Source organism: Eimeria acervulina, genomic scaffold (genome assembly GCF_000499425.1).
Source record: "Eimeria acervulina Houghton genomic scaffold, Eah_scaff7, whole genome shotgun sequence".
NCBI classification, from domain to species: domain Eukaryota; phylum Apicomplexa; class Conoidasida; order Eucoccidiorida; family Eimeriidae; genus Eimeria; species Eimeria acervulina.
In genome coordinates this window covers 138,328-165,370 of record NW_013549647.1, presented here as the reverse complement: position 1 = coordinate 165,370, position 27,043 = coordinate 138,328, and the positions used below count along the sequence as shown (strand labels likewise).

The 27,043-nt window shown below is 49.1% G+C and overlaps 8 protein-coding genes across 8 annotated transcripts; 3 read left to right on the top strand and 5 right to left on the bottom strand.

Moving 5' to 3' along the window:
• Window positions 1-215: 215 nt before the first annotated feature.
• Window positions 216-2,831, top strand: EAH_00002330 (hypothetical protein, conserved; the record flags this gene model as incomplete). Its single annotated transcript, XM_013394652.1, has 1 exon — window positions 216-2,831. The coding sequence occupies one exon, from the start codon at window positions 216-218 to the stop codon at window positions 2,829-2,831; it is 2,616 nt and encodes an 871-aa protein (XP_013250106.1).
• Window positions 2,832-4,378: 1,547 nt separating this feature from the next.
• Window positions 4,379-6,051, top strand: EAH_00002320 (hypothetical protein, conserved; the record flags this gene model as incomplete). Its single annotated transcript, XM_013394651.1, has 10 exons — window positions 4,379-4,562; window positions 4,623-4,766; window positions 4,822-4,906; window positions 4,963-5,025; window positions 5,079-5,259; window positions 5,399-5,473; window positions 5,529-5,570; window positions 5,628-5,697; window positions 5,755-5,874; window positions 5,933-6,051. 10 exons carry the CDS (start codon window positions 4,379-4,381, stop codon window positions 6,049-6,051), a joined length of 1,083 nt encoding a protein of 360 aa, XP_013250105.1.
• Window positions 6,052-7,342: 1,291 nt separating this feature from the next.
• Window positions 7,343-8,764, bottom strand: EAH_00002310 (hypothetical protein, conserved; the record flags this gene model as incomplete). Its single annotated transcript, XM_013394650.1, has 2 exons — window positions 7,343-8,329; window positions 8,585-8,764. 2 exons carry the CDS (start codon window positions 8,762-8,764, stop codon window positions 7,343-7,345), a joined length of 1,167 nt encoding a protein of 388 aa, XP_013250104.1.
• A 774-nt stretch (window positions 8,765-9,538) lies between these two features.
• On the bottom strand, window positions 9,539-12,190 carry EAH_00002300 (hypothetical protein, conserved; the record flags this gene model as incomplete). The annotated part of the gene is made up of 3 exons (XM_013394649.1): window positions 9,539-9,726; window positions 9,944-11,842; window positions 12,082-12,190. 3 exons carry the CDS (start codon window positions 12,188-12,190, stop codon window positions 9,539-9,541), a joined length of 2,196 nt encoding a protein of 731 aa, XP_013250103.1.
• Window positions 12,191-15,067: 2,877 nt separating this feature from the next.
• On the bottom strand, window positions 15,068-16,947 carry EAH_00002290 (hypothetical protein, conserved; the record flags this gene model as incomplete). Its single annotated transcript, XM_013394648.1, has 5 exons — window positions 15,068-15,316; window positions 15,580-15,906; window positions 16,213-16,306; window positions 16,556-16,571; window positions 16,812-16,947. 5 exons carry the CDS (start codon window positions 16,945-16,947, stop codon window positions 15,068-15,070), a joined length of 822 nt encoding a protein of 273 aa, XP_013250102.1.
• A 1,410-nt stretch (window positions 16,948-18,357) lies between these two features.
• EAH_00002280 (hypothetical protein, conserved) lies at window positions 18,358-19,239 on the top strand (the record flags this gene model as incomplete). Its single annotated transcript, XM_013394647.1, has 1 exon — window positions 18,358-19,239. The coding sequence occupies one exon, from the start codon at window positions 18,358-18,360 to the stop codon at window positions 19,237-19,239; it is 882 nt and encodes a 293-aa protein (XP_013250101.1).
• Window positions 19,240-19,646: 407 nt separating this feature from the next.
• Window positions 19,647-23,301, bottom strand: EAH_00002270 (hypothetical protein, conserved; the record flags this gene model as incomplete). Its single annotated transcript, XM_013394646.1, has 3 exons — window positions 19,647-19,752; window positions 20,274-22,833; window positions 23,076-23,301. 3 exons carry the CDS (start codon window positions 23,299-23,301, stop codon window positions 19,647-19,649), a joined length of 2,892 nt encoding a protein of 963 aa, XP_013250100.1.
• Window positions 23,302-24,687: 1,386 nt separating this feature from the next.
• On the bottom strand, window positions 24,688-26,186 carry EAH_00002260 (hypothetical protein, conserved; the record flags this gene model as incomplete). Its single annotated transcript, XM_013394645.1, has 3 exons — window positions 24,688-24,924; window positions 25,329-25,424; window positions 25,617-26,186. 3 exons carry the CDS (start codon window positions 26,184-26,186, stop codon window positions 24,688-24,690), a joined length of 903 nt encoding a protein of 300 aa, XP_013250099.1.
• Window positions 26,187-27,043: the final 857 nt, after the last annotated feature.

Here is a 27,043-nt window from a genome sequence, read left to right as displayed (position 1 = left end):
AGCCATTCCGATAGGTCAACGGTAGACGTTGAAGGAGTTTTATCTTCTTGGCGCGGTTTCATCTTCGTCAGCCGTTTGTAGCGTGATCTCCATCCAGCCCCCCGATACACACACAAAAACTCATACACATACACCTCATAGGATAAACCTCAGGCATCCTGCTTGTTACCGCCTCTTAGGGTTCTGTTCCGCATAATAGCCCGTGTGTGAATAATATGGTCGCCACCGGAGGGGTGCCCTCAGGGGCCCCGGTTTCTTCTAGGTCCAACAGACAGTGGGAAATCGTAACGCCTGTTAGCTCCCAGACGCGAGAGGAGCGGCTGGCTAGGGAATTGGCGGTTCTTGAACTGAGCAGACGGATGTTGAGTTCCCGTGCGACGAACTCAGCACACCACACCGCCACCAGCAGGGAAACAGACAAGACAGGCAGCAGGGGAACAGACGCTAGTGGGTGGAATGGTGGGGGCCCTCATCATCATCATGCCTTGGAAGAAGGAGGCGCCAATACAGCAGGCGGATTATCGCCAGAGGAATTTGCTGCCGCCTTCGAGCGATATATGGCGGGATGCGTGCTGCAGCAGGTTAACGAGGCTCAACAGCAACAACACCAGCAGCAGCATACTCCGTTCACGTCCGCAGACACTGCTGCCCTGCTGTCATCAGCAGTGGATCTGTCTGGGTTACGTGAGGGCGTGCAGATGACGTCGTCTTCAGGAGGGAGGACAAACGAGGCTGCCAGGAGCTCCTCCTCCTCTTCTTCTTCATTTCCTTCGTCTTCTTCCTCTTCAAGCCGTGTGACTGGGTCCCATTCTCAGCTGGCCAGCGCAGCGCATGCAGCAGCAGCAACAGCGGCAGCAGAGGGAGCTGCTGCGCGTTCAGGCGGCGAGTTGGAGGGGCGTCGACCTGTGGTCAGTCAGGGACAGGACGCGACGGATTTTCAGACTTTTATGGCAGAGTTCGCCTCAGGAGACGCCGCTGAATTCCTGTCGGGAGCTGGAGGAGGAAGAGGCAGCACAACAGCAGCGGCAGCAGTTGCTGCTGCTGCATCCGGCAGAGATGGGACCGCCACCAGCAACCCCAGCCACCTCCATGAAGGACTAATCTTAGGCAGGGGAGGAGGTAGCCAAGAGGAAGATCTCTTCAGCACTTCCCTTTTCTCTCGGCTGATGCAGGAGTGCCAGTCACACTGCGGGGCGGACTTTGACTTGAACAGCGAACAAGTGGGGGCGGCCAACTGCATCAGAATGGGGGGGGAAGGGAGCGCTCGGCTTGCTGCTGTGTCAGCCGAACTCCTGGCGTTTCTGCAGCAGCACCATCTGAACAAGCTGGCGGAAAAGCCAGAGACGGCGAAACGGCTGCTAGCCAGCGCCAACAGCACTGCATGCAACAGCAACATTAACAGCCGGAGAACGAGCAACTGCAGTCCGGGAGCTGAGGACGAAGAGGAAGTTCGGGCCTACAAGCGCCGCTTCTTAGAAATGCACCTCCTGGACCAGAGACGCACCAGCTTTGCCAGCAGCAGCAGCAGCAGCGGCAGCAGCGATATGAGGCTGCTTGCAGCATCCCTTGCAGGGCCCCGAGAGGGTGGTGAATGCGGCGGGGAGGGAACAGACGCCGCAGGTGCAGGTGCGGTGGAGCGCAGGGCGAAACAGCCGGGTCATGAGTTGGTCTTGGGCGGGGTTACGAGCGACTCGCCTTCGAATCCGTCGTCGCCTTCTTACTTGGCAGAGCTGCAGCTGATAGAACGTGTGGCGGGAGGTGGAGATCCTTTCTTGCAAGAAGACGCTCTGGGAGGTTCATCATTCAGGGGGCCCTTGGGTTACTACAGCGTTTGTGAAGGTGCAGGCAAAGATGATTGCGCTAGCCAACGCCTCTACCCCATAGTTCGAGGTGTTTCGCGAGACAACACCAAGAAACGATGGGCTGTGTACTGGAAAGGATACAGACGTTACTTCTACGACAAGTTCTTCGAAAGCTGTGTAGAGGCGTACAGGAGAGCCGTGCAGTTCAGACAACAGGCCACCACTGCAGCAGCAGCTGTCACCGCCACAGGGAATCCCGCACATCTTATTGCTGCGGGGCTGCACGGATCGCCTGGGGGAGGCGGCAGCAACGCCAAACACCATCAGCTAAAGGCAGAACACTCCGAATGCGTGGCCGCTGCCCTGGCCTCTGCTGCTGCTGCTGTTGCAAGCCAGTCGAATGGGCGCAAGGGCAAATATGCGTCGCCTGCTGCTGGCGGGCATGGCACACGGGACGACAGAACAGTGGTTTGTTTGTATAAGGAAGCCATTCTCTTCATTCTGGAGGATCTGAGGAACAACGTGCTAGCCCAGTATCTCACCTCCAGGGCGGCTCTCTGCGCCAGCGCTGCCACCACCACTATTGGGCAAGCAGCCTCTCCAGGGGAACTGGCAGCTGCCACTACAGCCAAGCGTCTCATGGATCAGACGTTGCTGATGCACACAAACGTCGTGGGAAACGCCACCTCCACTGCAGAACTGCAACCATCTCTAATGATTATTGCCCCCTGTCTCGAGGAGTTGAAGCTTCCGAGCCAGCAGACGCCACAGCAACAGCTGTCACTCATGCAGTCCATTCTTGCTATGCATATTCAGCAACTTGTGTTGCTGTCGCGGTACCTCAACAAAGGGATCGCCGCCTTGCCTGAAGGGGGTGCCGCCGGTAGTGCCGGCGAGCAATCCAGGCATCCGGATGTCAAGGGAGAGAGCGAACAGACAGAAACTGCAACTGGCCCTGTTCATGATGATTTGCAGGAGCAACAGACTGCTCCAGCAAATGCAGGAAGCACTATCGGTGTTCCCGCGTAGCCAAGCGTTTCAGGTGTAGGAGGCCTCAATTTTTGCAATTGGTTTGAGCTGCAGAAGGCATCATTGGGATGCATCTGGACCACCATGTTCCGCCAGTTTAAAGAAGATGTTTGCAATGCTTGTCTCAGAGGGGACTTGCACCATCAGCGGGTGTTGGCGTCCGTGCGCTGCGCCAGATGGGTTTCATATAGATTGTACGGCGCGTTATGCATACGATAGTGTGTACAAAGATATGTGCCAAGCCGTTCACCAGGCCGTGGGAAAACGTATCTGTTCAAACGCAGTACTGCTACGCGCGTTCGTGGTGCAGTATGGAGGTACAGAAGTGCTCCATTTAGCGGAGAACAAATTATGGTGGTGTGCTGTACAGGGGTTATATGCACTTGGTAGCGTATGCTGAATTGAAAAGCCGCGAATGGTACGTGGCTGGGCATCTCAGTAAAATTCCGGCACCGTCATGTGCCGATGTACCACTTCAACTACATTATGGTAGTGATTGGCTCGTTGATTGGTTGAGCGCCAGTGGTACTTTCAAGAGCGGTAAAGGGCTGCAGCCGTACTAATGGTTTTCCGAGGCAGTATTGCGCCCTTGGAGGTACAGGTGACTTGTGCGGTCAATTTTTGGACAGATGAGAGGATTTCTTCCTTTATTTTGTTGGATAGCAGTGGTGGAACGGTGTGGCAGAGGGTTGCAAGGTCAGTCAGAAGGACGTCATAGTAGGGAAGGGTAACCGCGTGGTTGATCAAATTATGAGCACATTTAGGTAAGTGTTCACTTATAGAGATGGAGCCACACAGTAGCCGATGTACAAAAAGAACAGATGCGAAGTCAACTACTCTCACCATAGGCGAGTCTTTGGGATAGTGGCCCGTTGAGAAGCGTGCACTGGTCAAGAACTCGCGCTAATTTTGCGTTATTTTCAGTGGCGCTGAAGGACGTCTAGGAGGATTGGCTTGCTAGAATCGTAGTCCCTGCTGAAAAAAAGATGCAACGTCTCATGGGTTATGGTGTCTGCGTCTGGCTTGCTGCGTGTTTCAAAAAGAAGTGGTCACCATGCATCCAACGAGACTCAGAACATCCTGCACGTAACACCAGTTTACTGCATAAGGGAAGAATGTTCCAAATGCGATTGTTTCGAGAGAGCCTATATTTAACGTCTCGCATAGCTTTGCACGTCGTTTCATTCCAATATTCTCCCTACAAAATCTTGAGGTATTCCGTTAGAAACGGGAGGAGTTTCGTGCCACTCGTTCAGAACCAGAATATGCCCAGTTTTCAGAGAAAAAGGTCTGCTCAGTATATTTGCAATTCTAATATTTGAACGCACGCTTCTGCCATCAATTTTTTTGCAGAAAAAAAAATGGGCCGAAGTAAAAATGACCAGCTCATTGCGCCGACGCTGCGAGGCGGCGTCGATACACCCCATGACGCTAACCCGTGAGCCGCCAGGGTTACTTCGAGTTTCATATTTGCAGAGTGCGGCGCGCGTAGGCTGACATTATTCTGACTCCACTTTGCTTCATCTTCAGAGTAGATGCTCGCGACGATGAAATTCCTTGCCCCCGTTTTCCTTGTTGGCTGCGTCTACACCGCCGGAACAGTCGCGGACGAGTCTGCAGTCGGCGCAGCGACTCCTGTGGAAGACACTGTAAATGGGGTCAAAACCACTCTGAACTTTGCTGGGAAGTACACCAACAGCTGCTTCTCCGTCCCTAATTCTCTCTGCTTTGGTAAGGTTTTCACTTGTTACTGGCTATTGGCATCCGTCCATTCATAACCGCTTCTCCTAGGTGGTACTGAGCAGATCGTCTCTGGAAACTCAGTGCCGGAAGGTCTAGGAGCATGGCTGACATTTGACCACCTATATTCCGCTGACCAAAGCGGAAATGGGAACCACATGCATAGAACCCCAAGGGCTGGCCCAGGCCACAACGGTGAGATCATTTCTGCTTAAAAGTTCAGCAACGGGTGCATGGACGCACTAAATAGGTCGCGGTGCCAGTGCTGCCTTTGTTAAGGGTGCCAGCAGCAAAATCAAGTCCAGCCCGTCTCTAGAGTCCCCAGATTTCACAGTGTAAGCAAACACCACCATCGTTCATCCACGCAAACGCATTCCTACCGTTTCCGCAGCTCCTTTTGGATGTACTTGTTGAGCGACTCAAATGGCCTTTTCCGCAACATTGTTTCAAAGGGGTAAGCCGAATTCAAGCATGTTCCCGGATATATATCTCTTCATGTGGATCCAGGAGCGAGATGTCCCAGACACCTTCCATCCTCCTCTACCCTGACAGCCGCCGTCTCTCCGTTCGCGTTACAACTGACGATAGCGGTTCTGAGGGCATGCCTTCAACGGGAAGTCTCCCACTCAGACGCTGGACTCACGTTGCGGTTACTGCAACTCAGAACAGGCTCAAGCTATTTCTGAATGTAAGGTTTATTCAAGGCAATCCTCAAGCTGAACGCTTTCCAAACTCCTGAAACTTTTCCAGGGCATGAAGGACAGCGAAGTGGTGAGTAAAGCCGTGCAGTCCACACATCGACTCCCCCTCCTAACTACACGCCACAGTTCCTTCGGGGCAACGTAGTGCCGAACACTGAAGACATCGTGGTTGGAGCTTCCATTGAGAACCCCGGCTTCGAGGTAAAGTGTACCACTGTTAGAACTTCCATTCCATGTTTCATTCCATGTCATCCAGGGTTACATTGATGACTTCCGCGTATACACCAAGGGACTTTCTGTAAGCGCAACCAGGCTCTGAGTATCTCGTTTAACAACAGTTTAAAACCGTCGTCAGGACAATGAAGTATCAGCCATGACCATGCCCGCGTTGACTGGTGTACCAGACTCCGAATTCGTTTCGCTAGGTGAGATCAGAAGCTTTCACTACTACAAAAGCATGCGGCAACCAGCAGAATGAGCAGGCTGCGACTCTTGTGGATATGACTTCGCAATGAACTCCAACATGTGTGGAGAGCCCGCAGCTCACCTTTGCTCACTGCAAGAACTCTACCAGGGTGGTATTCATGCGGCACGCATCAACGGTACGGGATACTCAAACATGTAATTCCCGTCATAGATTCATCACTCGACTCTTTATAGGACTACTGAACTCCAAAACGGAGATGTGGCACAGCGACATGACCGCCGGCGAAATGGGAAACAATGAAAGCCGCATGGCATTATGCTGTGCTGCATCCCGCGGGTCGGAAAGCGCATAGTCAACCGAAACAAACGGTCGTATGCTTGTGTGAACGTTCAAACAATTTTGTTTTGTCATCGAGACGACGTGGGTCGATTGATGAGAGTGAGATTTCGGGTGGTTTCAACACAATCCAATACATAGAAACCCAGCACTATGACTACTAGGCAGCAAGTTTCGTCATTAGTTGAACAAATTAGTATTCCGGCAAGTTTTGAAAAAAATGTTTCCGAGTGCACTCCAGCATCTCATCTCTTAATCGAGACGTAGATATGGCCGTTTGTAAAATTCTGGTCCATGGTTACTGCGTTGGACGACACTCGGAATTTCAGCGGCACCCGGAGTCGAAGTCGGCAAGTGGAAGGATCACCTGTGCAGATGACAATCAGCATGACTGGCTTTTGTCCGTGCCGTTGTTCTGCCATGTGCCTGCAAACTTTAATGTATCATCGCTTGCTTCAATCAACCACGAAAGCCACTTCTTGTTTCTGTTACCTGGAAGCTGGATCCGCCAAGTAGGATCATTAAGTCGCCCGGAAAAGAGTAAAGTATTCGTGGCAAATTCTCGTCTAACGTTTTCAATCGTTCCTCCTGAAGCAACGATTTTTCCAAAGAATGCATAGGGGACTCTGAAAGGTACTGGTTACGTGACAGCCTCAGTGTGATGCTTAGCAGTCCACAAAGCCCAAGCTCCGGGAGAACGATTCAACCTGAGGAAGTGCTTGATTGCCTAGCTCTTTCCTCACACCCTCCAGACTTCTTGTTCACTACAAATATGGTGCTGATTGCTTTAGAAGTGATCTTTGAGCAACGTCGCTGGAAAAGGTTCAATTCGTTCACACCTGGGAGTACGACTTCGACTTCAAAAGAGTTCTGATGCTCTGCTGCCCGATAAAGAAATCTGTGGGAAGCATCCTTGAGAGCAGACAGGTTATGCTTTTCCTGGAATTGTCCTTGACCTGAACGCCTGTAAGCTAGTCGACCTTCGTTGCGTACTTCCTTCTGGAGCACGTAGTGCACAAATACTGCAAGGAGATGTCATTTAACTCTCTCGGAGGTAAGAAAAATGAATGCGTATTTGGCAATGTTTTGTAAAGTTCGTGCCTCGAACTACCGATAAAATACACCGTCTGCTTGTTGATGTGAGGAAATACCATACCTGCGGAAAAGAAAGGCAGGCCTCGCTTGGCCTGTTCACATTGCAGAAGACAGAAGGCCTTAAATTTGGATTCAGTTAAAGTACTCGTTGTATGCTGTCCTCAATGCACAAGAGGAATCGACGACCGCGAGTCGAAAAGAAAGCGGGTGACTCACGCACGCTCCTGGATATTATCGTCACAGGATGTTGCATATCCGGGCGGAAGGTACGCTGCAGTTCCCGCAAGTTGCGCGTCTTTAGGATTGCCGCTGAATGTGCCACTCTTATTCAGTGAGCTGTATTGGAGTCCCAGAGCGGAACCGGCCTGGTCAATTGTATTCTTACTGGGAACTGATAATGTGGCAGTGCTGCTTTGAACACACTCTGGAAGGGATACTTTGTCGTAGCTGTAGGGATTTTCCTTGCCGTCGCCATAGCAGGGTTGAATCGTCTGCTGACCTTCCCGCTTGGAATTTATGAATTGAGACAGTATTTGATTACCAGAATGGTTGGTTGTGCTCTGGGTCTGTTCTAGGTCTGCTGAGCAATGCGAAACGTTGTAACGCCACGATAAAATGTATCCCTCTGCTGCAAGGGAGAGGAAATTGACTGATGGATCACGCCTAATTGTAAGCTCTGAACAAGCAGTCTCATAAGGACCCAGTTGCACGTAGTACAGTAATGCAGTTGGTGCGGAAACGTGCGGCAACTTCATAGAGGCGAATTGAATAACTACATCTTCCAAGCGTTTCTCCTTGCGTGGTTTTGAAGGTACTTCGGAGTTCCAGCTCAGCTTGGGGTGGCTCTGCGTAGAAGCGCTTGTCGCTGAAGCTGAACTAATCGACTCCGTGCTTGGAACTCGTCCAAGCTCACGAAACAGACTCGCAAGCCCGGCTCCTCTATGAAACCTGGAAGTATGGGTAGGGGTTTTCTGAGCTATGCACGACGTGTTGATTTGCGTCACGCGTTCCGCTTCATGGTTTGTAATGTTTCGGCTCTGGTCATTCAGTTGCTGGGTTTCCGGCTGCTTCTTTGCGGTGGAACATGAAATTTGCATCCCCAACAAGATTCGTCGTTCACTTTCGTACGCTAGGCATAGCCGGCTTGACCCGATACATGCAGTCAGGAGCAAGGGGGCAGCCAGCACACGTAAATTCCTCTGCGCAAACAACGAAGACGGATAGGCGTGGCATTCGATACTCCCAAGAATGACCGCTCGGTAATTCACAAACCTTGTGATGCAGAAGACCGAATTATTGAAAGAAAGTGTTGATTCTTGTGAAGTTTGGCAGGCGTCTCACAAACTACAAACTAACATTTCTGGCAAAGTAGATGCAACGGGCTATGCTTACAATGCCCCAGAGCATACAAATTTTCTCGGCATTTAAGATAAGGGTTTGGCGAGTTTGCTTACATTCCCTCTGGCAAAGGCTTTATGCAAAGCCGCGTGCAGAGCACCACCGGGAGAACGAGAGGTTCCTTCAGGCCCCACGACGAGGGGAGAGGGTAGCGACAAAGGGACAAACGAGTCAAGGGCATTGGCATCCTGCGCAACGGAGAAATTGACAGTATATCCGTGTAGTTCCGTGCACATATTGCCACAGGATGTCTCTACGGCAACTATAGTGTTTAGTGCAAGTTCAACAAAATGCTGTACGGGTGTGGAACCGCACTTCTGTCAAGGAGCTGACGAGCAAACGACCCTCGGGAATGGAAAAGACGCTTGGCGGGGCATTAGGACCGGTGACAAGCAGCTGCTCCTGCACCCCATGCGCACACGCCATACCCATGCACGCGCTGCAACTTCTTCTTGCAGATGGTCAACTTTTTTCGTGATTGTATGATCGCGTTTCAAGCATTTCCCAAGCTCAATGCGTGGGCCACAATTAGGGGGATTGTGACGGTCCGCAGACTCTTAAATGAATAGGAGTCCAGGATTAATTCGTGTGTACTTGATGGAGAGAAGTCTGTCCAAAATGAAGCAGTTTGGGGGGGGTGGCGAAGGGGATGTGCAGAGTTGCCACAAGTTCCACCTCGAGGATGAAGGAGGCCGCTTTTGAGTTCTGCAAATAATTGTCGCCGCAAGGCCCCCTGCTACCCAGCAAAGTTCCAGCAGAGATTGAGTCTAAATTCACTCTCTCCCCGACGTGGTGAGGGAGAGAGATGAGCCGGTAACAGCTGACGTGGCCTGCCGCACTCGCGACAGCTAAAATTCCTCTCGCACCATCCAACCCCAGAGCAGAAATACACCCTGGAAGAAAGAACACCATAAGCATCGTGCACCACCTTCACCTGAATTTGTGTAACTGTAGACTGCAAATATAGCCCTGAAATATTTCGCTGTTGTCTAACTCGTTGGCCTGTGATGCTAACTGGGGGTTATTTGCCGGTCTAATGACAACACCGGAGGCTCCAGTATTCCTTGGGCGTTCTGCTGCAGAGCTAAAAGGATGACTGTTCCCTCCTCCGTCCCGGCAGCAACGAGCCCTTGAGCTTCGCCTCTTGTCGCTCCGGCGGCAACAGCTGTGATAGGCGACTTGAAGTAGAAAGGAAGCGCTGCAGCAAATGTACCAAAACACTAAACTGCAAGGGCACCGGTTAGTGCTACAGCCTTTTTTTGCAGAAGCGGGAGTTATGTATCTCGAGAACGAGTTGAACTCTGAGCTCTTCATAAGTTGCTACGGCTTATGCTCCACCTGCTCGTTTACTAGCTGGGGGTTGCAGCGCATGCGTGCCCATGCAGATGACACAATCAATTTAGGGTTTCCCGCACTTGAGCGCGACTGGGGGTGAAACTCCCAAAGGCGAAGTTCTCCTCCAACGCAGCACCGGCCTCCAGTAACGATAACGGAGGCCTCGTTAGCTGGTGGGTTTAGCCCCTGTTGCTGCTGCAGCAGCTCTTGTGTTGCATTTAGGCTGCAGTGAGGAGGCGGTGTGGAGGGTGCAGGAGGCTCGGGGTAGGCGGGAAGGGAGAGGAGAGTTGCGACATCGAGAGAACCCAAGGGTCTGTCTTGCAGAACAAGAGAAGCTTCCTCTGAAAGGTGTAAGGCGTCTAGGAGCATCATTTGAGTTCGAGTTGATAGAAGAAGGAACGGCTCACTCCAATACACCCCCATAATTTGCGAGCTGTGCAGAGGCAGCCAAAGCGCCCCGCTCCCTCCTTTCCCCCGATTTTTTTGCAGCTGTCTACTGGCCACTTGCAGGGTTGTCAAAGACCGCTTGGGCCGCAACTCCCGCACTGCAGCGGCAGCCGCCTCTACGCACTGCGCAGGGCCGGGCTGCCTCTTTACACTCCGCTTCCGCATCAGCTGCTGCTGCTGTTGTTGTTCAGTTAATTGGCCGTTTCTGCAGACACTGCTGCGCGTGCTGATGCGACTGACGGCGGAGGAAGACCGGCGGAGGGAGGATGCGGCGTTCTTTGGCGCACGACGAGTGAAGCTTCTTCTGCTCCCTGCTGCACTCGCTGGCCTTGAGAGCGACTGGCGTCTGCTTCCGGAACTCCAAGGCCGGCCCACAGAGTCCCCGTAAGTGCTTCGCGGTGTTCTTGCGGGTGCATGCACCGACCCTGTGGCGAATGGAGCGGGCGGAACGGGCGATCGAGGCCTTCCCGGTGAACGAGGCCTCCCGATGGTTTTGAGTGTTGAGGCTGTGGCCACTCCGCTTCCCTGCTGTCTCCGCTGAAGCGTGCGCTGGTTGGAAAGGGAGAAACGCTGAGGTAGGCGAGTTGATGTGGCGGTGTTGGGGAGTGCAGGTGGAGCCGGAGGTGCAAGGTGGTCTTCTTGGTGAACAGGCTGTGTGTATACATCCGAACTGCGGGGTGCAGAGGGTTGACCAGCACCAGCTGAAGTCAAAGCACTGAGAGGCAGCAGCTGTACGAGACCCTCCTGCGCCGCCAGCAGCAGCAGACTCTTCTGCAGCGGTTGCAGCAACAGAATCTTGCTGCTGCAAGACGGCACCGAGACGGAGCGGAGAGGGGTCAGGCCTCTAAATACAACAATGCGTCTGTCAGCGAGAGCAGCAATTATATCTCCTGAAGGCAAGAAGGAACAGGCAGTGGCCTCTGGAGGCCCCATTGGGCTCCCCTCTCCTCCTCCCATACGAGAGATGCACAAACTTTTATGCGAAGGAGGTTGAGAAGGCCGGTCACTGTTGACACTCCAAAGGCGGAGATGGCCTAAGCCAAATGTGGCGAAGCGAATCAACCCGCCCTCGCAGCTGCTGCTGTACCTTGCAGTCATTTCAGATTGTGTTTCCCCTCCGTAATGAGGTGCACATACACCCGACGCGCATTTCCACCTGCAGCGGCCTCTGTTAACGCTGCACTGCCCCGCCATTCTCGTCGAGGTCTCAAGGGTCAAACCATTTAAGAGGGATCGAGTGCAGGGGGTGAGATGGGTGGCTTGTAAGAGCGGCAGTGGACAAGGGTTTTGGATGTTCGTATCGGCAGGCGTCTGTCTGTGTACCGCCTGGGAGACGTTGAAGTACACCGCAAGAGAATGCTGAGGGTCTGAGAGTAGCAGCAGCAGCAAACTGCCGTTGTGGCTGAACTGAGCTGACAAGACGTCGTGCCGAGATGGAAGTTGCACCAACGCCGCCTCCTCCAGGCTGTACGGACACCAGAGCCGGCAAAGAGGCAAAGGCCCAGATCCCTTGCTGCCCGTCTGCTGCTCAGCTGAAACAGAAGACGCAACGAGTGAAATCGACACGGCGGAGAGCTCAAACCACTGCGTGCAAGAAAACGAGAAGAAAACCTGCTTTCCCCTGTTTTCATTCTGCTCTACCTTCCCTCCTTCCTTATCGGTGCAAAGTCTCCTCTGCAAATTGTTTATTTATTGAATTTTTGTCTCTGGAGAATAGCAGAAAAAGAGAGGGAGGGATGCTTCTTCGGGGTTTATTTCTGCTCAAGCTTACCAGACAAGCAGAGGTTGAGGGCCTGGGAGTAGACAAGAAGGTTTACTTTGTTGCAATGAGCCGAATATATTCTTTCTGAGTACAAACGAGATGGGGATGACGGCCCCATTGGGGGTGGGTCCAGCTGAACAGGAGGCAGCAGAGGAGGCACAGAGCTCTGAGTGTCATTTTCTCGCGTTTTGTTTGTCTCTTTTGCATGTTCACCAGCAGCAGATAGCCCCCGCCGCCGCTGCTGCTGCTGCTGTAGACAGCCTGTGGCGGGAATTAAGGCGCCTCTTGTTGCCTCCCCCTCTGTATTGACAGCAGGGCCCCGCACGATGCACCAGGAACCGAGGCAGTATACGAGGAGGTGGTCGTTCAGTGCCTCACACCTCAACGCTGATCGACTGAAAAAAGGAATTACTGCTGCCGACTGCCGAGAGAAAGAAGAAAAGCCCCAGCAAGAAGAGAAGGTCAACGAAGAAGAAGAAGCAGTAGACGAAGCTGGGAAGACAGCAGAGGCAGGCGCAGAGCATGCACCCCCACCTTCTTCCGAACCCCCCCCAGGATCTGCATTGCATGAATTTACGCCCAAATCTGACCACATGCTAAACTGGTCCTTTCCGTTCCCTGCTGCCTCGCCAGGAGATGTACAAAAACAAGTATCGGTATTTACTGAGGCAGCCATTCAATCACAACTCCCCAGAGGCAGAGACTGGGTCAGGCCTGGACTTTGTTTTAAGCTGTATCATGGATTCAAAGGGAAAGGGAAGAATAATACACGGTTTCAGTGAAACCGTTCAAACAACTGTGGCCTACAAATTCTGCAACCGTCGGCGTCGGCGGCGGTCGTGCCAGTTGGGGTGGCGCTGGCTTTGCTTATTTAATTCAACGTCCATTTACACTTAAATTAATTAAACATTCAGAGGTGATTTTCTTGCTGTTTTTGTCCTCTGATGGATTTGCAGTGCTTCTTTCTCCTCTGCGTCTGAGGTTCGGCTGTCTAGGCAGCAGAAGAGGCGCAGCTGCGTCTCCCAGGAGGTGCAGAGGGGAAACGCTAGAGAATTAAGAGGTTGTAGCCTACTCAAATACCTTTTAAACCATTTTAGTTTTCGAATTTTGTTTTGATTGTTGAAATTGGAGGCGAATCGCGGCCATTAACTTCACCACGCCGCGACGGCGGCCAGTTGTTGCCCAGTCCGGTGTCTGTGGCCCCCCGCCTCGTGCATTGCTCTGCGGGTAAAGGAAAAGGAAAAGAAAAGATATAGATCAACCGGCTCCTTTAATAGAGCCTTTTATTCAATAAGCAATTCAACTGCAAAGTATAAGTCTGCTTGCTCCTGCTTCTTCGTGAGTTTCCACGTGGGCAAAGTGAGGCGCCTCGCCGACGGTTCAGCGGATCGAGCAGCAGCAGCTAGCACGACCCGTGTTCATCATTATTTGAACTAAACAGGAAAAAATATATACAACGATTTGTTTTGTACTTTGAACTAATTTTTTCAACAGCTCCGTAGAGCACGTGAACAATGGATAAAGCGTCGGCGGCAGTCACCATTAATCAGTCATTTCGCTGCAAATCGCGCGACTGAACAGAGCAAGCGAAATTACTTGTAAAGGGGCGTTCATGACTGGTTTTAATCATTTGGTCAAGCTTTCAGATTTTTTATGGATTAGAGCAGGGCATTTATATGCAAGATGCGTCATTGGGACGCCTCAGCGTGTCAGGCGCATCGGCAATTCGTGGGGATGCAGCTCGTTGCGGATCGGCAGTATAGTTGTCGCTAAGACGCAGGAAAAGAAAGGTTAAGTTTTGATTTTTAATTTAAGAAGGAGAGCCATTTTGATTATTATTATGGGCGACATCTACTGCTCTGTTGAGCTCCCGATGCGGCCTACCACGTGGTTAAAAACCCGAGCGAACTACTATCAATTGAACGATATCCTCAAACGATAGATCCACAGATATTAGGGAGAAAACTTCAAGTACTTCACAAACACCCATGGTCAATTGCGCGGCAGAGACAAGGGGAGCAAAGAACGCCAGCCAAGTTCGAACATTCATTTAAGAATTTGTCGACAACAAACTGTGAAGATGACGCGCTTAAAATTTGTCTTAATGAGTCCGGTCCCTCTCAGCTGCTGCAGATGAAGCAGCAGGGTTTACTGCAGCTGGATTAGCGGAAGCATATCAGCGGATTTTCGGTTATATGTTCGCTACTGAAGTCGAGTTCACAGTGAGCTTAAATAGCCTTTATTTGCAACAACTGGGTGTACTGGCACGCGAATTTCCCTCCCTCTGACTTTCTCTGTAGCAACTGCGGCAGCAAATACACTGTTCATCGGCAAAGGCAAAGCCACACCAATTGTTAGGAGCACAATGTATACATTCTTAAGTCAACAGCACCGTAGTCAATCGAAATTATTTTCTAGTAACTTGGGTTTCTGTTAATCTTCACATTGTTTCCGTTTTAGCTATGTATACTATGATTAGTGTTGCTCTTCGCCGTAAAGGCATTTTTGCCTTTTGGGTTGTAGGAGTGAGAAGAGTGAAGAGGGAGAGAAAATCTATAGAGTGGAGAAAGCGATTCTGTCCAGAGACAATAAAGCCTTAATCCTCTTCGCGCTTATTTCTTCTATTTACTAATATCGGTGGAGTTCAAGACATGAGATACTTGCTGCATGCAAACCCCTCCTTTGTCTGTCCTTATTCGCCTGAGTGCCTGGCGCCTTGATAGTATGCTGGACAACTTAAAAGGGAAAACAAGCACAGCAGCCCCTAAACAACGGCGTTACCGATGCACGTCCATTTAAAGCAAACGGTGTTTTGTTCAGCGAACGAAAGTAGCTGCCGAAAGACAAGGAAGGATATATCTCTACTGTATATACTCCCTCCGTTGGGCCTTCCCTGTGTCGCGTTAAGTTTCATGCGGTGAAAACAAAGAGCAGCGATTTAGACTGTTAAACAGCATCAATATCTCTGCTTTACAGACAAGAGTGATGCCTCTGCCTATCCAGAGTCATCGCTGTCGCCGTATGCCTCACACAGTGAAGCGAATACATCTTGGTCTTCTTTTGAATCTGCTGCTGCTGGCGTTGTGTTCAGTGATTTCGTCTCTTTAGGGCTGCATGCATCGCTCACTGCTGCCGCCTTCGCCACCTCCGCATCTCCGCCATCCTCTGCCTTCTCCACTGAAGGACTCGTAGCAGCTTCATCGGTCTTTGGCTTCTTTACTATCAAATTCAACGAAGGATGGCCCTTAAAACAACAAACATTAAGTCAACGGATACAGACAGAGGTGCAAGAGCAGCAGACTGACAAGCATATTAATGCAACTATGCACAACAGCGATATTAAAACAACAGGCAGCACAGAGACTAAAACAATAGGCATACACATTAAAGCGGCATACAGACGGGCATATGGAAAGCACAGATATTCCACTGCATATATTCCAAGCCATATCATTTTTGTTCCTTAAAAACGAAGTGTTGTTGCGTGCATTTGTTGTTCAGTTTTACATTAAGGGCTCTCTTTTTTTGTTTTTCTTTGAACGCCTTCGTCGTGACATCGAATATGCATTCATCTCCAAAAGGCGAAGACATTTTTGATTTTTGTTTTTGGAATCCTAAAAAGGAAAAAGGCGACGGCTTTCCTCCTGAAGAGAGGCTGCTTTCTGATTCTGTACTGCGGTGACTGGAGGAAGCTGACGAATTCGCCTTTAAAGAAGCCTCCCTGGCCTTGTTGAATTCATCTCGCATCGCATCTTCTTCTCGCTGCCTTGCCAACTTCTTACGACGGTCTTGAGCCCGTAAAGCCTCATAGAACTCAAACTCCTCTTCAGTCACCTAAGTGAGGTGTACACGCAGTTCCATAAGCCAGGGTACACTATAAACTGGAAAATAACGGCGAATAAGGCATTAAACATATATACATGAATATAAATGATGATTTCAGACAAAAAGAAAAAGACAAAGAAAAATAAGAAGATATAATGAGGGCTTCACGTAAACAGGAACATATAACTGTGACAATACACGAACGGGAACATAACAACATAAACAAGGACTCAACAAACGGAGACGCAGGAAGAAATAGTAATGAGTAAACTCCAGAACAACCAAATGAAACCCATGCATATTTTAAAGCAATACCGAATGAGGAAGATTTGGGTTCTGTTTGCCTTCCGTAGGCGGCGGCGGTTCGGGTGTAGTAGATGGCAGCCCCTCGAGGACCTGCTCTGCATAGCTGTACAAATAGGTCAAAAGAATAAAAAGGATAATCCGAAATAGGGCGATGAAGTTTTAAGAAGGAATTACCTCCAATGAATGCCAACAAAGCAGCGGCCCATGATATACACGCAATACAACGTAGGTGCAGTACTACTTAAGCAGACAGTTTGTTGAATTCGTATTGAATTGCGTCTAAATATATAATCCTAAAACACCAATCCTACTCGTCAGACAAACCCGACGGGGGAGCCGCACAAATACGCACCTCTTGAAGTTCGGGTCTGCACAGAAGACAGGGACCAAAAAACAGAAAAGTCGATGCAAAAAGCAACTAAGCAATGGCCCCCACTGCAGGCAACAAAGTGGCCTTAGAAATAAAGAGCAAATGCATCGAGACGCGCTTTAAAAATGTACCGACACGGAAAGATAGCTGGCAAGCAGCAGACCAGTAGCTAGCTGACTGCTGACGAACACCAAGTCAATAGATAGCTGCCAGCTAACTAGGCGTGCAGATGGTTTACTTCTGCTGAACTCAGGTAGCCTTCTGAGACGCTCTTGAAGCTCGATTTCTTCTCTAGAGCGGGTGTCCACCTCCCTCTCGCGGACTCCCCCTTCTGTGATTTCCGCCTGGTAGACGGAGGACTTGACGAAGTGCATTTTGGCTGTTGTTGTACTATGTGGTGTTTTTATATCAATTATATATGCATCCGCTATATACTGTATATGCTTACTAATAATATATATACTGCATATATATCGAGCTCTGGTTTAGTTCGCTGCGCCTGAGTAGTAGTTGTGCTGCTGTCTCAAGCACGCCTTTGCATGTGTTGGGTTTACTACACACTTAAGGCAATGCATACAAAAATAAATGCATGCAAGTGCAATCAAGCTCCCTATGTAGGGGAGGAAGCGGCTGTGGACGTGGTCTTGGTGATGGCATTCAAAAAAAAACCGGTCTTTTCGTAAATTGGCGCAGGTCGCACGCTGCCGCCGAGCGAAGCGAAGCGGAGGCGGTGAGATCTGTCACTGATTTCTGGATACAAACAAATAAAATTAGGGGATATTTCAAAGATATTTAAAACCAACAAATGGCAAAAAATCAAAGACGAGGTTCCACACGCGGTGGAGAAGGGAATGCTGAGGTGAAGGGCCCCATCTGGGAGCATCCACTTAGACAATTCGCTATATTTAAAGTTTAAATGCATCAAATTAAATAACAAACAGACGAAAGGGAGGAAATAATTCAACGAAGAATACAAATGCCTGCATGCGCTGGCCGAGGCCGCCACAGCCCCACTGTACGTAACAGGCAGTCCACTGAAATGTTGCGGCGGTGGCGTTGTTCTTCTCTACAAGAAATATGGAGGTAGTAGTAATATTAATTATTTGTTTAAATTTACGCCTGTTGTTTATTATGGCAAATTGAAAACATCCATTTAGTAACTCTTCGTGTTGACCATCCATCCAACTCGACCGGGGAATGGCCGCACAAAGGACGCTCCGGCTGTCTAAACCGTTTGATATATTCAAAAATAAAGCAAATATATTCAAATAGAAACAAATTTAACGTCCTTGTGAATTAAGTGGAAACATCAATTTAAGATATTCCTTCATCCATCTACAGCTTTCCCAACACGCCTCAGTCACCAACAACTCGTCTGTTTACAAGAGAGTGAAATTGGATTTTGTCCTTGATGCTCGTCTTCGCTAACAATGCCATTAAACCCAAACAAATATATTTGATTAACCTGACCATACCATAACACCGCAACTGATATAGTAGCGGCTGCTTTGCCTCTTGCCAGTACACGCTTCGGATGCCAGCAGAAGAGGGAGAAGCCTGAAAAGTTGAATTTCTCCGTTTCATCATTTCAAATGAATGCAATACCGTCAATATCTCGTTCCTTTCATTACTTCTTCCTTCGGGAAATAGGGAATGCTACTACCCTGTAAGACAATGGATATGAAAATTATGATAATTGCTCCAGCTCCAGAGATTCAGTGACCCGACCTTCTTTTCCCTTCTTTGTTCCCGCTTGTTTTTCTACTTTTTGCTGTCAGGATGCAATGCAGCGGGCCCTGCCTTCTTTGCTGCCCTCCTCTCGTTTTTCTGCAGCAATGAAATCCCTTTCTTCTCCTCGTTTTGTTTCTGCAAGCAACAACGCTAAGAATGAGTGCCCATTCCAAGTGTTAGGACTCTCCCCCGACGCCTCTACTGCAGCCTTGCGTCTTCGATATCTCCAACTTGCAAAACAACTTCACCCCGATGCCGGTTCTTCTGAAGGCGGTTCAAGGGCCCGTGATTTCATTGAAGTGAGAAGGGCGTATGAAAAGGCAATGCAGATAAAGAAGCAGATGCGGTGTCTAGATAGCTTAAACGAAGGTCATGTGGTCTACTCTTCTCCACCTCAAGGGCACTCTAGTCATGCACAGGAAGCGATTAAACGAAGAGAGTGGAAAAAGCAGCAAAAGGACAGCGCCACCTTCTGGGCTAATCAACACAGTCAGAGACAACGCACAGTTGAAGGGGGACAGGCCGCTGCCTACCAGAAAGAAATGTTTGCTCTCTTTCAAAGCAGAGTTGCAGCGGAGGAGATAAACACCGAAACGCATAAACCCGGGAATCAACAACAAAAGGAGGCTGCTACTCAGTGGGAGGGAGCAGCACGCGACAATGCGGTGGCAGCAGCAGCAGAGGCATGGAAAGAGCATGAAAAGGAAATGCGGGATTTCGGCTTAAGTACAGAGAGCAGCAGCTGCATGGGTGAAGGCTTTTACAAGAGGCGTGCGAGAGACGTGTCTAAATCAAGCGGGTGGATATCGCGAGAAGATAATACCTCGCAAAAGAGAAGAAAACGCTGGAGCCGAGCTGCAGTTGCTGCTGCGGGGTTTGTTGTGGGAGCAGCAGTCACAGCGACGGTTTATAACGGAGGAATAAATAAGGCGTAAAACTCGTTTCTATCTGGGAAGAAGACATTAACTAGCTAGCTATCTAGCTAGCTAGCCTGCTAGCTTGCTAAGGGTTGATAGCAACAAGGGAAACATTACAAGGGTTTATTACAGGGAACGATAAAAAAGAGGGCTGAAGACGAAAAGAGGGGATTAATAATCAGAAAGAAAATACAAGAAGTTTCTTGCATTCTGCTCCTTTCATAAGGACGTGCATCATTCTTTGCACGATGACGCTGTTTTTTGTCTCCGTTGCAAATACCAATTCAACAAATTAGAAAGTGAAAAGGGCGAAACCTGAAAACTTTTGATCGGTCTGCCCTGAGGTATATCGACAGCTAGGCAGTATCTTCTAAATTTTTTTTGTTCGCGCAATCACCTTGCGCTTTTTGAAGCAGGAAACTTCTTTAAGGAGTTTTATCTTTAACTACAGATGCTACTAGAACTGTAAGGATCCGTTCATGCTGTGTTTCTGTCGCAAAGCAAAACAACACCTCCGTCCTGCTGATGAGTCTCAGGAAATAAACCAAAAACAAAAAATTGAAGAGAAAAAATTCAAGTTTTAGATTAGGAACCCGCCCTAATATGCACTAATTGCTTTTCTGCATATTTGTGGAGAGCGGAGTCAACGAATAGTTTGTTAGTAAAAATGATGAAAGGTCTAAAAGGCGATTTTATTGAATTGCCTCAGGTGAATGTACACCACAGGCACTGAACTGTATTTTGTTCCTTGCAGATATTCCTCGACGTCAAGTTCACTTTTCTTCTGTTCTTTGCCTTCTTTTCTTTTCTATTGCTGCAAGGAGACATTTCTCTTGCACTGACTTCTATTGCATTGCTTTTGTTTTGCAGTATTTCTTTATCTTCTCCTCCTCCTCCCCCCACCTGCACGGCCTCCCCTTCTCGCTGTTCTGTTTCGTGTCCTTGCGCCTGCCCTCTTGCCTCTCCTACTCTTTGTTCTATTCGCTCTCCCCCTTCTTTTCTTATTTGTTCTTGCTCCTGTTTTCTTCGCTGGCTGTTTCCTCCTGGTTGACTTTTGCTGTTTTTGTTTATTGTTCTGTTTGTTGGTAGCAGTGTTCGGTTTAGCTGCGCCCTTTTCCTTCTTCTTCTTTGCAGTTTTGTCTTGATTTGCTGCCGCTTTATCTTTTTTCGTTGCTTTGCCTGCTTTCCCTTGGCCCGCTGTCTCCTTTTTCTGCTGTGTTTTTGCCGCTTTTTTATCTGCTTTCGCTCCTCCACTCGCTGCTGCTGACTTCCCTTTTGTTGCTGCTTTGTCTCCTTTCTTTCCCTGTTTTTCTGCTCCTTTATCTGCTGCTTTCCCCTTTGCTGCTCCCTTATCTGCCTTCTCTTTTCCTGCTGTAGCTGCTGCTTTCTCCTTACTTTGTTTGCCTGTTGCCGTTTCTGCCTTCTTTTCCTTTGCTGCTGTCTTGCCTGCTTTCTCTTTTTCTTTTCCTGCTGCTTTTTGCGCTTTGTCTTTCGCCGCCGTTTTGTCTCCCTTTGTCGTTGCCTTGTCTCCCGCTTTAGCTTCTGTTTTGTTCGTCTTTTTTTCGCCCTTGTCTGCCCCAGACTTCTGTGTTTTATCTCCTCCTTTTGCTCCTTTTTCTGTTTGCTTTGCTTGTTTGCCTTCTTTGGGTTGCTTCTTTCCACCTGCATCTTTCCCTCCGCCTTTCGAGCTGCCGCTGTCCCCCCCTTTCTTGCTGTCTCCTCCTTTGCTTCCTCCTTTGTCTCCTCCTTTACTCCCCCCTTTGTCTCCTCCTTTGCTTCCTCCTTTGTCTCCTCCTTTGCCTCCTCCTTTGTCTCCTCCTTTGCTTCCCCCTTTGTCTCCTCCTTTATCTCCTCCTTTACTCCCGCCTTTGTCCCCTCCTTTGTCTCCTCCTTTGCCTCCTCCTTTGTCTCCTCCTTTACTTCCTCCTTTGTCCCCTCCCTTGTCTTTCTTGTTCCCCTTTGCCTCTGCCTTTCCGTTCCCGCCCTTTGCGTCTCCCTTTGCATCTTTTTTCTCCTTTTCCTTCTTTTTGTCGCCGCCCGCTTTGTCTGTTTTGCCTGATTTGTCTTTGCCCTTCTCCCCTTTCGCTGCTTTTTCTTTGCCTGCGTCCTCCCCTTTTGCCTTTTCTTTTTGAGCCTTTTCCTCTTTGCCTTTCCCCTCCTTTTCTTTCGTTTTCTCTTTTTCCTTTGCTGCATTTTTCTCCTCTTTTTTTCTTCGCTTCTCCTCTTTTTCTGCTTTCTTCGCCGCCTTCTCTTCCTTCTTCCTTTCTTTCTCTTCTTGTTCTTGTCTTCTCCTTGCGTCTTCCTTTGCCGCGTCTTTTGCGTACTTTTTTAAATAGTTATCATAGTGATCATCAAAACTACTTGAGCCGCCACCCACATACCCACCTCCATACCCCCCATATCCCCCTCCGTATCCACCGTATCCTCCATATCCCCCGTACCCGCCATACATTGCCGAGCTTCCATATAAGCTGTTTCCTGGTCCATAGAAGCCTGCGCCTCCGTATGAGTCGTAGTAAGGGGAGCCCGGAACTCCATAGCCGCTGTACGCTCCCCCATACGCCCCCATATGTCCTGCGTATCCCATAGAGGGGTCCATATACCCCGGTCCCATATACCCCATATCGGAATACCCCAACGTACTGCTTGTTCCCATTGCATCCGCGCTGGAGGAAGCAAAAGGGTCTTCACCCCCCACCGCCCCTTCATCATCGAGGTTTAAGTCCCCTTCTTCGTCGAGGGAGGAACTCGCGCTGGGATCGCCTGAAGAAGCCCCCTCTGGAGGCGTGTCTGGCTTGTAGTCCCCTGCGCTGTAATTCGTACTAGCCACCTGTTGCGCTTGAGAACGAGCTTCTGTGCCTGGAGGGGAAGTGCCTGGGGGAGAGGAGGCCTGCCCTGGGGTTTGTGGTTGTTGCTGTTGTTGCTGCTGTTGTTGCTGCTGTTGTTGCTGCTGTTGTGGCGGTGGTGCTGCCGGCTTCTTCGGGGGAGGCAGCATCATGCTGTCGTATCCTTCTGCCAACAAGTCAGTGTTTGGGTAAATCGATTTCTGTTCGACTGGTGGATCCATCTGCACAAAGGCGCCTCTTGAATCCAACATCTTCGCAAGAGGGAGAAAAGAAGAGTTAGAGGGGGCCCTCCCACCTCCATTGCCTTTCGGTTTGTAAGCAGAATTACTTCTAGACAGTAAATTGATATTATAGGGCCCTCCTCCTCCCCCGCGTGAATGCGCTAGGGGATCGCCATGCCGTGCGATAGCCACTATTCGGCTGAGTCTACCAGGGATGGCTGAGGGGACCAAACGGCCGTCAGGGGAGGTAGCAGAAGCCGTAGCATTTCGACGGCTAATCTGCTGTTGTTGCTGCTGCTGCTGCTGCTGGGATGGCTCGCCTACGTCTGTGAAGAGAGGCGGCGGGGAGTATCTGTTGGGGACTGAGCTGAAAGAGGAGGTGAGGCTGCGGATACGGAAGGGGAGATGCAGACGAGGGGCCTCAGGTGTATAGCCATCCTGGGAGGCAGCAACCGAAGGCGACTCCCTCGCTACCGTTTCTGTGGACTGGGGATCGATGTAAGGGATGCTGATAATGCGCCCATTTCCCCACGAGCTAAGGCCTTCTGTAAATGCGCAGACAGATACACCACACAATTCAGCTACTAAGGGATCTGGATGCCTGGTATTGCTGCACCGGTACAGTGTGGGAGACAAGAGGCAGACGGCAGAATGGGAGTTGAGTATGCAGGGAGATATGCGAAGTAATGTGGGGAAGTTCAGCATACAGTAATGCCGTACACAAACGGAAAAGTAGATACACGGAGAGACAAGGAGAGAAGAGGAGAATTAAGGGGGCAAAACTCACCAGAAAGACCAGCAGCGCCATCAGGCAGAAGCAGAACGGAGGAGGCGGAGGCGGCGGGGAGAGAAGAGAAGAAGAAAAGGAAAGCAAAGAGGAGAGCTGCTCCCAAAGACAGATGAAACCTATTCTGTGTTTTTTGCAATTCCCTTTCTACTTGCTGTTCTACCGAAGGAAGAGCGGCACAGGCGGCAGCAGGTGAGGGGCTGAGAGGCGACACTTCCTCCCCCATCAGTCAGGGAAATAAATCAAATGATTTAACTTAACTGCATTTGCAGTCGCGCCTAAAAGAGGAGAAAAAGGTCAAAAGAAGACAGAAGAAGAGATTCTCATCGACGCGGAAGCGAACACCTCTGCACATCCTCCTCACCCTCGCCTCCTGCGTCTTCTCAACGCTAAAGAGAAGAAACCCCCTTTGTAAATTTTATACTTCTTAAACAATAAAAAACATTTTTGAAATGACTAAAATGATATAAATCGCCAGTGCTGCAGCTTCAGCCGCTCTTTGCTCTTCCAAACACCGCCGCCGACTCCAGCCTGGGCCCGCAACTCGCACCGGTTTTAGAATGCGGAGTACATAGGCAAATAATAGTAATCTCAGCTTTATTGTACAACCCAGAAGCATAAAACAAACTTTCTCTAAAATTATCATTATGTTTTTTTTATCCAGCAAAAGGACCGCCGGCTTCCCTCGGTAGCTACAACGGGGAACAGCGGGCTGCGGCTCGATGCGGCAGCAGCGGTGCTCTTCTACAATACTATGCATTATTCAGTAAAAGGTTTAAATTGTGTTCAGTTTGAAACAAAATATAAAACACATGTAGCAGTAAAAGACAGAAAAAGAAGGGTAAGGAAGCCGTAGTGGAACTCCCCTCTTTCTCTCCCTACCGGTGCTGCTTTAATACCAATGGTGAGGATGGTCTGCTGCTGGCTGCCTTTACGCCTTCCGCACTAAAGAGCATTATATTGTATTGTAATGTCTCAGCTAAAATGTTACATCGTGCGTTGAGCTGTCCATTAAGTTTGTTTATCTCATAGGTTCCTTTGTTCGCGCACCCCTTGCCCCTTTGCGGTGTCTGTACAGCAGTATATCTGCCGAGATGGCCGTTTCCCAGCGTCTTTGAATATTTCGTTCATTATTTCTTTTCATTTCGCTAAGGTACTTACATACCATTACCCTAACCTCCAGCTAAACATCGAATATAACCCAGAGGAAGCAAGTGCCTAGTGGGAGAAGCACAAAGGGCAGCGTAGGCAGTATCTATATGTGCCCTATGAACAAACAAAGCCACGAAAATCCAACTGTATAGACATCATTTTCTGCAGCTAGGAGAAAAGTTCAGGACCCCCTTTTGCGATAGACCCCAAGCATATGGAATAAAGCCTAAAAATGCGTTCAAATGAGACAAAAACGTTCACTGAATGCCTCTCAAGACGAAGCTGCCGAGCAGACACCCTGAGGGTCTTATGTCTGTGTTGTGTAGACAGCAAGGCCAGCAGTGCATGCAGGCCTGCGCCGTTTCTGTTCATAATAAACACAAGTAAAATGAATTCCGTTAGAGCCACTGAATGTTTCAGCTGTTTAGATGTCAGCACACCCAAATGAGCTGCCTGTCTGTTATGAATATCTTTTGTGTGCAGCGCCGTAGAACACCAGTCTGTTTAAGAAAGTGTAGGCGCTTCCCTTTTGATTTTCTTGAATAAAGAACTGAGCTGATGAACACATATGGAATTTGCTGCCAGGCAGTGCAATCCGGCGGCCAGACAAAACATCTTCTTCACTCAACAAAACAGAGAAAGCACAAACTTCATCTACGACGCCACAAAAATTCAAGGTGCTCTTGTTGCAGTACACCTAAACAAATACAAAACAAACAAAAAAGACGTATACTCAATTAAATACTATCTGCTATGCAAGCCACTCACATCTCCATACATACGTATTCGCTTATATTTATACTTTAGTGCTTTTCCATGTATGCATATTAAGATCCATACATAATATATATATATATATATATATATACTTATTAACAGTCATATCAGGTGGTGCATTTATATACATATTCATTCATATATTTAAGCTGTATTTGATATGGCGTTCATACAGCATAAACATGCTAAAGCTAAGCCAATCATATAATAATAGCAAAACTAGAACCTATAATAAAGATTAGGAGCATTTGGATGCACCATATGAACAATAATATTAACTATCTATTCTGATGTCTGTAGACTTCAACACTAAAGCCTCCTCACCTTAACCATCATGGGGGCCGAGACTGAATCCTCTTCATCTGCATTTGTAGAAAAACCCCGAGGGATATTTGTTGCCAACATAGAGAACGAAGCGAGCTGCAGACAAACGAATAGATACTTCCTCGAATAAAATAAACAAATGAATGCAATGAACATCAATCAAGTAAAAACACTAAGGGGGTCTACACGCACAACACAGAAAACAGGGGCTGGGGTTTTACAATTTAGGGATTTAGGGTTTAGGTTTTGAGAAGGCTTAGAGTTTAGGGCCTTAGAATTTACTCTAACTGGCTGCTTGAAGCTGATATTCAAGAGCAGCTGTTCATCTACATCCGAGACAAGCGCCAAATTGCAGTCCTTAACCCTCAGTATTTGCTGCAGAGTCGCAACTTCTGCGCCGGGGGCAGCAGGAGCTGCAGCAGATGCAGCAGCTGCAGCAGCAACAGCACCCGCAGTTGACGGTGTGCTGTTGTCCTTTGAAGGCTGCCCTTCGCCGTCCTTCTTGCCTTCCTGTGTCCCCTCTGCTTGTTGCTTCTCTGTTGTCGGTGTCTCTGCAGCAGCTGCTGCTGTTGACGCTGACTGTTCCTCAGGGTTTGCGCTTGCACTTGCTGAGGCTGTATCCTGTTCCCTTTGCGCCTTCACCACATCGGATGAGGCAGACTGCTGCGCTGCATCTTGCGCACCAGCAGTAGCGGGAGCAGCAGCAGCAGGAGCAGCAACAGACTCTCTGGAAGTAGCAGCGTGGGCGGATGATGGCTGCCTAGCGTTGAGACCGATGCTACCAGAGATATCTAAGGCGTCAATTATCTCATTGAACTCCGCCTGGCTCATTCGATCTTGGGGCTGCTGCAGCCCCATGATTAATGATTTTATTCAATATTACGCAACTTCTCTAGCTCTGACTGCACGGCTGCAAGCGAAGGGCTAGAGAAAGATATTAAGGCCACCACACCCAACAGACGGGGGCCTGACTGACGCAATAGAACGCGGCAGCCGACGTGCAAGAGGCTGCGGGCTCCTCCACTCAGGTGCAGGGGCCTTCAAGACAGAGGGACGGGAATGGTGGAAGCTGAGGTGTATTTCCCAAAATATACAAGAAGACAAAAAGTAATTACGGATTATTAAGAGAAATCTTCACGAAGAAAAGGGGAGCCAACAAGCCGACAGGCAACGACGGGGCTGATGGACTCAGGGAGCCGAGGAACGACGACCTAACAAATGAGAGCAAATTCAGCGAATAAAGCCAATATACAAACATTAAGAAAATATAATTACAATTCGTTTAATTATTCTTGCGCGTAGTAAGATATAAATAGCTGAAGAAGGAGAGCTGCCCGCGCAGAAACCGCGGCGACGATCGAACGGGTGAACGGGTACAAACAGACCGCTGCATGCAGCTCAAGAGCAATGAAGCGTAATTAAATCAATAAAAATCTTCTGCATTTACTCTCTAAACTCATTTTAACTCCTACAAATGAACTCTATATTTTCCCTCATTCCCTTTCCCTTCCAAGACGAAGTAAAAGGACCGTCACATCCGCAAACTGCTGTCCTTCTCCTTGCAATATGTCTGCTGAGCATGCGAGGAATAGGAGAATTAGACAGTCAATAGAAGGTTTTTAACCTAGTTTTCTTGAACTTATTTTCTTCAAATTATCTTCGTTCGCTTTCTCTCTTGCCTCAGTTCATTGTTGAATCGGCGCAGCTGGTGCACC